Source organism: Pteropus vampyrus, unplaced genomic scaffold, assembly GCF_000151845.1.
Source record: "Pteropus vampyrus isolate Shadow unplaced genomic scaffold, Pvam_2.0 Scaffold242, whole genome shotgun sequence".
Taxonomy (NCBI): domain Eukaryota; kingdom Metazoa; phylum Chordata; class Mammalia; order Chiroptera; family Pteropodidae; genus Pteropus; species Pteropus vampyrus.
Window position 1 is genome coordinate 746,662 of NW_011889023.1, and position 12,887 is coordinate 759,548.

At 33.9% G+C, this 12,887-nt stretch overlaps 1 protein-coding gene across 2 annotated transcripts in view; it reads left to right on the forward strand.

Annotated features, from left to right (window-relative positions):
* The window catches only part of EIF2A (eukaryotic translation initiation factor 2A), a 36,002-nt gene that overhangs the window by 15,782 nt on the left and 7,333 nt on the right, over nucleotides 1-12,887 (forward strand). For both annotated transcript variants that reach the window (XM_023519977.1, XM_023519976.1), the window contains 5 exons: nucleotides 2,405-2,478; nucleotides 2,613-2,757; nucleotides 2,939-3,055; nucleotides 6,901-7,472; nucleotides 10,813-10,926. In XM_023519977.1, coding sequence (XP_023375745.1) covers nucleotides 2,405-2,478; nucleotides 2,613-2,757; nucleotides 2,939-3,055; nucleotides 6,901-7,472; nucleotides 10,813-10,926 — 1,022 coding nt within the window. The remainder of the gene's footprint in view (nucleotides 1-2,404; nucleotides 2,479-2,612; nucleotides 2,758-2,938; nucleotides 3,056-6,900; nucleotides 7,473-10,812; nucleotides 10,927-12,887) is intronic.

The following is a 12,887-nucleotide window of genomic DNA, read 5'->3' on the forward strand; positions in this document are numbered from 1 at the left end:
AAAAATGCTAGTGAAATTTTATAACACAAAGATATTCTTTTATAATAAGTTTTCTAATAGTTTCTATTAAATTAAGACATTTGAATACCTTTCTGAATTTATTTACTACTGAAAGTCTGTGATGCAAATTTTTTAAATGTTTCATTGTGTAGAATTTCAAACATAAAAGTAGACACCTAGTCCTAATAACCATCAACCCATTGCCAATTCTACTTCATCCATACATCTATTCATCTTCCATCTCTCTTATTCTGCTATAGCAAATCCTAGAGATCATATAATTTGACCTGTAAATATTTCAGTATGTATCTCTGAAGGTTAGACCTCTTAATTTTTTTTTAACTTGGCCAAAAGACTATTATCAGAGATTATAAAATGCTGGTTTAGTGTTTAAATTTCTGATAATCGCAAATGTTATATATATTTTTTTAAACTCGGGATCCAAATAAGGTTCCTCACATTGCAAGTGACTGATATATCTCTTAAGTTTCTTTTAGCTATAAGTTCCCACCCCATCTTTTTTTTCCCTTGGAGTTTATTATGTAAACAAGGTTACTTGTCTGGTATATTTTCCCACAATTTGAATTTGGCTGTTGTATCCCATCCTATAATTTAACATGTGCATCTATCTCCTTTAAGTAGCTAATTTGGATCTAGAGTTGGTCAGCTTCAGGTTCTTTTTTTTTTGAGAAAATGACTACATTATAAGGCAATATTCAGTTCTTTTATCAAGAAGCACATACTGTCTTAGTGTCTTTAATTTTGTAAGATTAGGTGACATTAATGTTCAATGCCTAGATCCATTATTTCATGAGTGGTTGCAAATTGGTGATACTCTGATTACCCTCCTCTCTTTTCATTTATTAGCTGTACTACTTCTGTAAAGAAATTCCCCCGTCTACTATTTGGTTACCTAGTGGTGCCATTTACATAAGAAAGGCAGGATAAATATTCTTTCCTTTTATCACTTTTAATATAATGAGTTCTTTCTCTAGCAATCTTTACAGCAACCAATTAGTTTCCTTAGTTCCCACCCCCATCCTTATGAGCTATGAATTGAAGGATATGTGATGTGTCAATCCATTGCAGTTATTATTGATCTTCAAATTATCCCATCCTTGGTCAATTAGTCTTTAATGACTTTTTTGCTATATGGTAAGACAAGGAGTTCTAGGATTATCATATATATTTTCTATATTACCTAGAATCAGCCAATTCTTCATGATACTCTGGTTTCTTTTAGTGGGAAATAGTATTTGGAGACCACAGTTTGGGTATAGGCGGTTCTTATTGCTACTGTGTTGATCATTGTTTCTAGGCCCTTTATTCCTGTTTTTTTTTTAATCTTACATCTGTATTTCCTTTTGCTATTACCAGGAATTCTGGAATTCTGGGGTACCAGGGGTGATAGTTTGAGAATATCACATTCACATAATTATTCATTTGCTTTATTCCACATTAACCACACTATTCTTTGAATAGCAATACCAGCAGTAATACCAATAACTTGATTACTGAAAATAATTTTTAAAAAAGTTTTGCAGTTTCTTTTATCTTTAGACTATCCTATTAGTGACTGTACACTTTTGAATACATTAAAGTAGAATAGGAATTGGTAACTTGATTTACATGTACTAAAGATGGTACACAGGCTGATTTTGAGCGTTATTCACACAATCATTATAGCCATACACTTCATTTTCCCACTTTTGAGACTCATTACTACCCCATTAATTTGGATTCACTTGCATACTTATCTTACTTGCCTCTTCTTGAGCATGCCAAAAGAAGGGGATTGCCAGTTTGGCAATGTTGTATGCTACTTTTTACAGCTGTTGATCTCTGAATTTGAACAAAGAAAGAGGAATAGCTCTTGGTCCCATTAACTAGAGGAGCAGTATTGTTTATAACATGAGTTCTGACTGCCTGACAGAATTAGCATTCAATAAATATCAGCCATCGTTACTCTTGTTGTGATCATCATTATCATGTGATTAGTTACAGAATTTTCATATCCACATTCTACAGTTAGCAGGTCATCTTTTTCCTCAAATGAGCTCTAAAACTACTTTATTTCATAAATTGAAGAGAAGAGAACTGACATTAATTGAATATCTACTATGGGCCAAGCACTGTGGTCTTAAAAATCAATCCCTGAGAGTTAGGCGTATAATCCTATTACTTGCCCAAAATCACACAACTAGAAATGACTGAGTAAGAATTCCAGTGTAGATCTGTCTGTTCAATGCCATGCTTTTTTCACTCTGTTGCTCTGCCTCACCTACATGAGATTACAATGAGAAGTATTAGTGTATAATTACATAAACCTTTTATAATGCATTCAGAATTAAACATATCACTGTTGCTTCTCTTATTAACCTAACACCATTTACTTTTTTTTTAGATACAATTGCAAATAAATTGCATTTGCAAAAACTTAATGATTTTATGTTATCACCTGGACCCCAACCATACAAGGTAATTGCTGTTTTTGTTCATATGTAATATTTTGAGATTAAACCTTTTCTTAGTCTTTAGTGACTGTAAAACATGTTCATCTTGGTTTATATGTTTCAAAAAATTAAATAATGATTTATGTTTGTGTATCTTAGGTGGCTGTCTATGTTCCAGGAAGTAAGGGTGCACCTTCATTTGTTAGGTTATATCAGTACCCCAACTTTGATGGACCTCATGCAGCTTTAGCCAATAAAAGTTTCTTTAAGGCTGATAAGGTTACAATGCTATGGAATAAAAAAGGTATGATAAATGTATTTTCTCATTTTGTTTATCACATATTGATTTAGACTTATAATCCTGTGTGTATAGAACAAAATGCTTATTTAATGAAAATTTATGAGTCTTACATTTTTTAATATTTTTTTTATCACCATTAGATTCATTTGTATATTAAATCTAATTAAAGTTTTTACTGTTCTAGCTACTGCTGTATTGGTAATAGCTAGTACAGATGTTGACAAGACAGGAGCTTCCTACTATGGGGAACAAACCCTGCACTACATTGCAACCAATGGAGAAAGTGCGGTAGTACAATTACGTGAGTATTTCAGCAATCTTCCTTTGATAAAAACAGTGATAATAAGAAATACTATGCCATAAAGATGATGTTATCTAAATTCTTGATCAAGTGATAAACTTCATATATTTTATAACCTTTAAGATAAAATTCCTTTTAATTAAGAAACTTAAATCATCTTTAAAAATACCTTATTTTGACAGAATCCAATTAGTTAATTTAGTTATGCTAACCCTTTATTAGGGAGCATGTTGAGTGAGGTAATTCCATTGTAGTAGCTCCTTTGGGTCTTATTTATTAGGAGAGTACATTGATTTATTCAATTTAGCACTATCTTTAGAACTGAAGAATGTTAGCACTTAATCTTTTATTTGGATGAGCTAAAGTAACTAAAATAATACAGTTTTAAATTCAAGCAGCTCCCTAATTATTTCATTTTGAATTGAACATGTAAAAATAAGAAAACTTTCCTTACAAAAAACTATGTATTCCATTGAAGTCGGAAACAAAACAAGGATGATTCCCCTTTTCACTATTACTTAACATACTGAAAGACCTAGTCAGTATAACTGATCAAAGTGTATAGATTTAGGGAGGGGGAAAAATGGCGTAGATGATAGAGGCTCTGTTCATTTCTCTGGCAAACAAATCAAAGTTTTGACGAAACAAGGAGCAAATAGCAAGGAAAAATTGCCTGGGATCTAGATGAACAAGCCATATAACTAGGGAGAAATCTAAGAAATCACCCTGCAATGGCAGATGGTAGGACCAGGTGAAGACGCAAGGCTCCCTGTCCGGAGCAGCTGAATGGGACGGAGGAGGCAGCAGCAACAGCTGCAGATACCTCTTAAAGGAGCCGTGTCTGCAAGCAGATTTTTGCGGTGATGGACCTGCTTGCTCTGTGCACCAGTGTCGGTTCGACTACGCAGGGACTTACAAGGCAACATTGAGTTGTCTACGTGAGGGCTGCAGCAAGGCTTGCTTTCTTGCAGAAGTGCTGGCAGTATCCATTGTTCTTCTCTTGAGCCCTACTCCCTCCCAGTGCGTGGACTCAGTGCAGTCATAGCAGAGACACATTAAACTGGATAACAGAGGTTGCCCAGAAGATTCCCTAAAACTCTGCCTCCTCTCACTCGTGGCACCACCCAAGCCACATCAGGTGCTCCTTACTGAGCAGAGCCTAGATTCACACTGGTGGGAACTGGCCTCGGTTTCTGGTGTGGCCTTTTGAAGCAACTATAAGTACAGCATCTGTGGATTGCTTGCTAAATCTTAACAGGTGGCCCCAGAGAGGCACAGGCTGGGGCTAAATTTAGCCTGCAGCTGAACCCCTCTCAGGACTGTGCCACTGGACACCTAATACACAAAGTTGCACTAATAAGACCAAGAGACTTAGGAGCTTTGCTTAGTACATAGAAACAAACACAGAAAAGCAGCCAAAATGGGAAGGCAAGCAGAAACCATATGACGGAACAGAACAGAGATCCAGAAACAACGGAGTCAAGCAATCAAACAAATGCAGAGTTCAAAACACTGATTATAAAGATGCTCAATGAACTTATGGGAAGTGTAGATAAATTCAGTGAGAACTTCAACAAAGAAATAAAAAAAAAAAACATAAAAATGGAAATGGAAATTATCAAAGGGAACCAGTCAGAAATGAAGAACACATTATCTGAGGTAAAGAGTATATTGGAATCAATAGAATGAATGAAGAAGAGGATCGAACCACTGATACAGAGGATGAAGAAGCCCAGGACACCCAATCAGAATGGCAAGAGAAAAGAAGCTAAGACAATAATAATAATTTAAGGAGCCTATGGGATACAATTAAATGTAAAAACATGTGGTTAATAGGGGTACCTGAAGGGGAACAAGAAGTTGAAGAGCTATTTGAAGAAATAATGATGGAAAACTTCCCTTAGTGAAGGAAATAGACATAAAACCCTAGGAAGCTCAGAGTTTCAGAAAAGATGAACCCAAAGAGGGTTCATGCCCTCTTTAAAGGCCATAACAACTACACAGCAGTAGCTGATTGTTTCCATTAGAGACAAAAAAACACATCATAATTGAAATGCCAAAAGTTAAATTCAAATAGAGAATCTTAAAAGCAGCAAGAGAAAAGCAATTAGTTACCTACAAGGGAGCATCCGTAAGACTGACAGCTGATTTCTCAAAAGAAACTATGCAGGACAGAAGGATTTGGCACAAAATATTCAACATGATGAAAACCCAGGATTTACGACCAAGAATTCTTTTTCTAGCAAAGCTGTCATTTAGAGTCAAAGGACAGATAAAGAGCTTCCCAGACAAAAAATAAGCTAAAGGAATTTATCAACATCAAGCCAGTAGTGCAGGAAATGTTAGAGAGACTTCTTTAAGAAAAAACATGTATCAAAAACATGAATAAAGAATGATAATAACTACATATTTATCAACAAGTACCTCAAATGGAAAAGAATTAAGTGCTCCAGCCAAAAGATAGGGTGGCTAAATTGATAAGAAAATAAGACCCGTACATATGCTGCCTATGGGAGACTCACTTCATATGAAAACATACACACAGACTAAAAGGAAAGGGATGGAAAAAGATATTGCCTTGATGGACCTAGAAGGTATTACACTGAATGAATTTAGTCAGAGAAAGACAAATATCGAATGATTTCATGTACATGTGGAATCTAAAAAACAGTAACAAAAACGGAAGTGAACTCATAGATAGAGTTTTTTTGAGGGCTACTAAATGGGAAGGGGTTTGGGGGGATGGTGGAAAAGGGCAAAGGGATTAAGAAAGTACAAATGGATAGTTACAAAATAGACATGGAGATCTAAAGTGTAGCATAAGGAAAATAATAATGTAATAAATGTGTAAGGGGGAAGAAGGACAATCACTAGATTTAGCAGGGTGATCACTGTGGGTTATATATCTCTAATCACTATGTTGTACAAGTGAAACTAATATATTATTGTATGCCAACTATAATTGAAAAAACTCATTGACTTGTACAATGTAAATACGAGCAACTAATTGTCTATTATATTTCAATAAAGCCAGAAAACAAAAACTATTGATAGTGTAAATTGGTACGACTTCTTTGAAGGACATTTTGATGGTATGTTATCAAGTAAATATGTGCACCTTTGAGCAGGCAGTTTCACTCCTACAGATGCAGAACACTCAGTGGCGTATATGCAGCAAGATTTATAATGGAATACAGTGCAACTGAAAAAGAATCAAGCTGATCTCTATGTGCTTGTATAGAAAAATCTCCAAGCCAGAATATTAAATGAAACAACAAAGGTTTAGAACTTTGGGGTTTTTTTTTGTGTGTGTGTATGTGTTTAAGAGAGAGATGTTTAATTTCAACAAAAACATTCTGAGAGGATATGCAAGAAATATAACAGAGGGTTGCCTTTGTGCAGAGGGACTTATTCTTGTGGCATGTCTTTTTATATAGTTTATATTTTTATTATTATGTGCATATATTACTACCTCTTTCAATAAAAACTAGTTTGTTAATAGTAACTTATGCTGTTACGAGCCCACATTGCCAAAATGTGAAAGAAGTTAAGATTCATATAAAATAATATTGAATGTTAATTCTAATTGAAAAGTAAAAATTAAAAAATAAATACCTTTAACACAAAAAAATTAAGGTTCATTAGGGGTTCTTAAATAAATTTATGATTACATATTTATCTCCATAATATATCATATAAATAATTTTAATCTACCATGAAATTTTTGGATTATTTTTGTGGTTATTTTTATTGTTTGATGTGTTTGAGTATTTTGTAATTATAATTTGTGCTAATAAATATTATATAATTCTTTTGCTAATTTAGGTTTTGTATTCTTTTTCTAGCAAAAAATGGCCCAATTTATGATGTAGTTTGGAATTCTAGTTCTACTGAGTTTTGTGCTGTTTATGGTTTTATGCCTGCCAAAGCAACAATTTTCAACTTGAAATGTGATCCTGTGTTTGACTTTGGAACTGGTCCTCGTAATGCAGCCTACTATAGCCCTCATGGGCATATATTAGTACTAGCTGGATTTGGAAATCTGAGGGGACAAATGGAAGTGTGGGATGTTAAAAACTACAAACTTATTTCAAAACCAGTGGCCTCCGATTCTACATATTTTGCTTGGTGCCCAGATGGCGAGCATATTCTGACAGCCACGTGTGCTCCCAGATTACGTGTTAATAATGGGTTTAAGATTTGGCATTATACTGGCTCTGTCTTGCACAAGTATGATGTGCCATCAAATGCAGAATTATGGCAGGTTTCTTGGCAGCCATTTTTAGATGGAATATTTCCAACAAAAACAATAACCTACCAAGCAGTTCCAAGTGATGTACCCAATGAAGAACCGAAAGCTGCAACAGCTTATAGACCCCCAGCTTTAAGAAATAAACCAAACACCAATTCTAAACTGGTAAGTACAGTTTTACTACTTTGGTAAGAAAAGGCTTTTCAGTGTGTGGAGTTCTCTGGATCTTTTTCACATGCATGTTCTTGTTACTTAGTACCTGATTAGAATATAAAGTCTAGGGTAGAATCCATGGAGAACCTGTTGCTGAAAATGGCGAGCAGCTCATATTGCTAGTTTACAAAATGGTTAATTTAAAACAAATCACATACTGCATCTCTGGGAAAGATAGACCTGAGTATGACATACTGGCATTGTAGCTTGTGGGCTCAAATTCAAATGCCTGTCAGGCTAGGCTGATAATGCAAGGCAATGGTGACCAGGAGAGAATGGTGAATGGGAGAGATCATGCCCTCTTTACAGGCCATAGCAACTGCACAACAGTAGTTGATTATTTCCATAGGAGATTTTAGGCCCAGCTTGCCAAAATACTTGCTTTTTCAAGACAAAACAAGTCTGGATGCTTATGTGAAATTTCTTAATTTCTAAAACACTCCTGCTCAAACAAAACACATTTGTTTTCCTCAAGCCATCAGTTTCCACCCCTGTTGTAAAGTTATGACCAGAGTATTGGTCAGATTCTTATCTGCTTTAAAATGTTGTAATTTCAGAGCTCAGGAGAAAGTTTTATAAATGATCTGAATTTCTGTGATGATGTTAAGGAATAAAGTTGCTCTATAAGTCTATTATTAGAAAAGTGATGGTATAATGGGCATAAACTGGGACTGTTCCAAGTAAACAAGATATATAGTTACTTAATTATTAGGCACTCAGGGAAGTAAATACTTTTTCAAAGAACAAATATTCTTATGCTTCCCTTGTGCCACTCCTAACCCTCTCAGAAACAAAAACAAAGGAACAACCTTTCTTCTTCCATAAAATGTAGCAATGGTCTTTAACTTCTTGACTTCATTGAAATGTTTAAACATTTCCATTGTATTGTTATTTTGCAAATATACATATAACATATTAAAAATTAAGCCCTGATTGTATTAGATGAGAAAATAAAGTATATTGTAAGTCTTTAGATTTGTCCTATATATATATATTGAGATTTTCCTTACCTAAGGTAAAATCAGAAGTAACTTTAACCTAGCCTGCTTTCTGAATCTGTGTAAGATAGCACAAGAGGAAGAAATTCTGAATTGGTGTATATTGTTATCCTCTAGCCATAAAACTAGTTTGTTTTGGTGGAGAGAGGTAGAGACATTAATATAGAAAGATAATAATTTGAAAATAATGATAAAACCAGGTAAGAACTTGTTAAAACCAACATTTTTTAACATTTAAGATTTCCACTAGGGATGGCTCCATAGTGTAGTAGTTAGCATGTCTGCTTCACACACAGAAGGTCCTGGGTTTGCACCCCAAGTAGAGCCATAGACCATACCCTGGGTGTGCCAGGCCCCAGGCGCACACCACAAGTGAGCGTGTGGGAGGAGACGCCCCGCCTTCAGAGATCCAGTTCTTAAGGGGAAACAGCAACATCCATAGGTCAGGAGTGGAAGTGGGGGGTGGGGAGGGGAATTAAAGAGGGGGGAAGAAAAAGATTTCCACTAAATTTCTGCTTTTGTATGTGACATGGTGGTTATACAATCCTAACAAATCGTTTTAGTTGAAGTAACCACTAATGAGATTTTTGTTTGTATCTAATTCCAGAAATTAGGTAAATGGCAAAGAAAGTACTGTCAAATACTAGAAACAAAGACATTCTAGTCTATAACTTCACAAAGGAGAGGAGTTACATAATAGAAGGGAGGAAAAAAGAAGGAGTTTTCCCTTTAAAGAAAAAAATTACTTTTTTTTATAAGTAAAAATCCATATGTAAATTATACTTAAAGAAGTATTTCTTGGCTTTTCAGAAAACCTTCACTTTTATTATGTGTTTATCACAACAGTTCCATAATAATTGATATAATTGAAGAAACAAATTTTATTAATAAGGATGAACTTGTGTACAATGGTCACCTAGTACTAAAGCAAGAAAAACTTATGTTCTATAGTAGCAGTGGCTTTTGTTTTGTTTTGTTTTTTATCGAAAATGAAAGTCTGTACATGGCCATATGATGCCCATAGTATGGAAGAGATTTGTAACTCATCCTTTCTTACGTCATTTTTAATTGCTTTGCCATTTTTTGAAATTTTTTGGCTTTCAGCCAAAGCAAGGTACTATCGTGGAGCCCACTATGGAAAGAATTTCGATGTGTAATACAAATGTTCAGCAAATATTATATCTTAACTAATATTGTATGCAGTGGGCATAAAAAAGGTGAAAGAGGCTTGCACTCCAAATTTGTCTATTCTACAAATGTGGGTTCTTATATATTCCAGTTGCTTCAAGTAGGATATGTGCACACATAGAACTTTGATGATCTCAAATAGTTAATGCAGCTGCTCAGATAAAGTCACTTTATGGTTTCTTATTTATTCCTCTGTATCTTAAATGTTTTAGCCCTGCCCATTTCCTCATAGTTGTTTTAAATACAACACAGATATGAGATCTGTGTTGTATTTGATGTGTTAAGTATAGGAGAGTCTAAGACAGTTAACACTAACACAATAGCAAGATAGAATGAATCAATAAGTAGATAATTTGGGAGTTGAGGATGAGAACATTTGTGTTCTACTCATCAAATTTCGCTTATATAATACAGTGTTATCAATTATAGTCACCATGTTATACAGTAGATCCTCATTGATTCTGTACTTAATTCACCCTCTTTCTATTGTAGAAAATTGATAGATGGTTATCCAATGATGGAAATGATTGTCTATTTTCGTTGAATAGTCTGACAAGTTAGTTTTTTGTAGGCCTCTTTATCGTGTTAATCCTGGATTTATAATTATGCAGTTAACCCTTCCTATTTGATGTTTTCTTACAGTCTGGTTTAGTTTTTCTATTTGCTTTTATTTTTAATTTTTTAACTTCCAAGTTTGCAAATTAAGATCTAGTGAATAATTCTTTGTGCAAAGAAAACAAATGAGGGAACAAGGTTTCGGTTGGCAGTAGTCAGATCCAAAAAGGTTGCAGAAAAAGCTATTTTTGGAGTCATGTGTCAGTAGTAGTACTAAGAAAAATATTGGCTAAACAAAACTAAAGTAAATTTTGCTGGCTTTTACTTGCCATTTCCCATTAGCTAATCGGAAGATCCTCATTAAGTCCATCCTGGCAGTTGGAGTGTACCTACTACTAATCTGAGTTTTGAAATATTCTTTGCCGGTGATCTTAAAATAAATTTGATTTAAAATAAGTTTATCCTATACTAGCAAAATTGTATAATTTGTTGTATATGTTTTTAAAAACATGGACTCTATTTCAAAATTGTTTATTTTACATTTTCCATAGCATGAGGAAGAACCACCTCAGAATATGAAACCACAACCAGGAAATGATAAGCCGTTATCAAAAGCAGCCCTTAAAAATCAAAGGAAACATGAGGCTAAGAAAGCTGCAAAGCAGGTATTTGGGGCATTGATCTTTTCAAAACAGAACAAACAAAAGCTGTTAAATTAGCTTTAAGCCTTAAAGTTTTATAGTTCTGAAGACTTGACTGATAATGTTATAAAATGTAGTTGGAGTTAGACTTTGTCAGAATGTCTTTGTTTTGTGTTTGCTTATGGATTTTTAAGTATTTCCTATGTGTATCATAAGGAATCAAGGAAACTGGATCTGACCTTAAAACCTGAAACCCTAATGGGATTATGATGTATGTTATTTGCTGTAGACCTTTTTAATGGAGACTTCATGAAGTGGTATAGTTTGCTGTATAGAAAACTTGTGTTCATTAAGAGAGATCAGAAACTACATGACTGTAAAGTCATTTTATCAATCAATATTATGTTACTATAGGAAATTATTCAATTTGGAATCTAAACACCAAAAGTACCCAACAAGGTAGTTGATCTAAAATGGTATTTTACATAATTTTTGTAGTTGACAAACCACATCATTATAATTGACAAATTGTATGGCTTATATAGTGATAGTGAGATCAGCTGGACTGAGACTATCTGGTTAGTAAAGCCGTGGTGACTACATATTTGAGAATCAAGCAATGCAATCTTGCTGGTAATGCTTGAATTTTGACTGTTCTAGCTTGCTTATGTGTTTCGGTAAGCAAGTAATTGTTTTAACGTATAGAATTGCATATGCAAACATATTCTACTAAAAATCTGGGCTTAAAATATCAGCATATTCTTTTGTAGTTAATATAGTTTATCTCCAGAAATATCTTTAAATAGCTTTAAATATCACTGAAATACAAAGGATAATACAAAAATACTATGAGAAATTATACAACACCAAATTTGATAATCTTGGAAAAAATGGACAAGTTCTTAGAAACATACAGTCTTCTTAGACTGAATCAAGAAGAACAATAGACCAATCAGTAGTATGGAAATGGAAACGATCATCAAAAACCTACGAAAAAGTAAAAGTCCAGGACCAGATGGCTTCACCAGCAAATTCTACTAAACATTCAAAGAAAATTTAATTACCTACTCTCCTCAAACTCTTCAAAAAAAATCGAAGAAGAAGCAATACTTCCTAACTCATTTTATGAGGCCATTATGACTCTGATACCAAAACCTGGTAAAGATAACACAAAAAATGAAAACTATAGACCAATATCTCATGAACACAGATGCAAAAATCCTAAATAAAATGCTAACAAATTGAATACAACAACACATTCAAAAGATTATACACATGATCAAGTGGGCTTCATCCCAGGGGCACAGGGATGGTTCAACATATGCAAATAAATTAATATGGTATACCATATAAACAAAATAAAGACTAAAAATAGGATCAAGTCCAATAGATGCAGAAAAAACGTTTGACAAGATACAACATCCATTTATGATTAAAACACTTAATAAAATGGGTATAGAAGGAAAGTACCTCAACATAATAAAGGCCATATATGACAAATCCTCAGCTTACTTAATGGTGAAAAACTAAAAACCTTCCCTCTAAGATCAGAAACTGGACAAGGCTGTTGGCTACCACCTCTGTTATCCAATATAGTATTGAAAGTCCTAGCTAGACCAGTCAGGCAAGAGAAATAAATGAAAAGCAGTCAAATAGGGAATGAATTGTTACTTTTTGCAGATAACATGATTCTTTGTATAGAAAACCCTAAAGACTGTACTAAAAAACTATTAGAAATAATAAATACAGTAAAGTTTCAAGATACAAAATCAATGTTCAAAAATCCATGAATTTTCAGAAAAAGAAATGAAAAAAAAAATTCCTTTTGCAATTGCTGCAAAAAAAAGAATAAAATACCTAAGAATAAACCTAACGAAACATGTGAAGGACCTATACAGTGAAAACTATAAGACATTTTTAAAAGAAATTGAAGATACACAAAGAAATGGGAAGATCTTCCTTGTTCTTGCATTGGAAGAATCAAC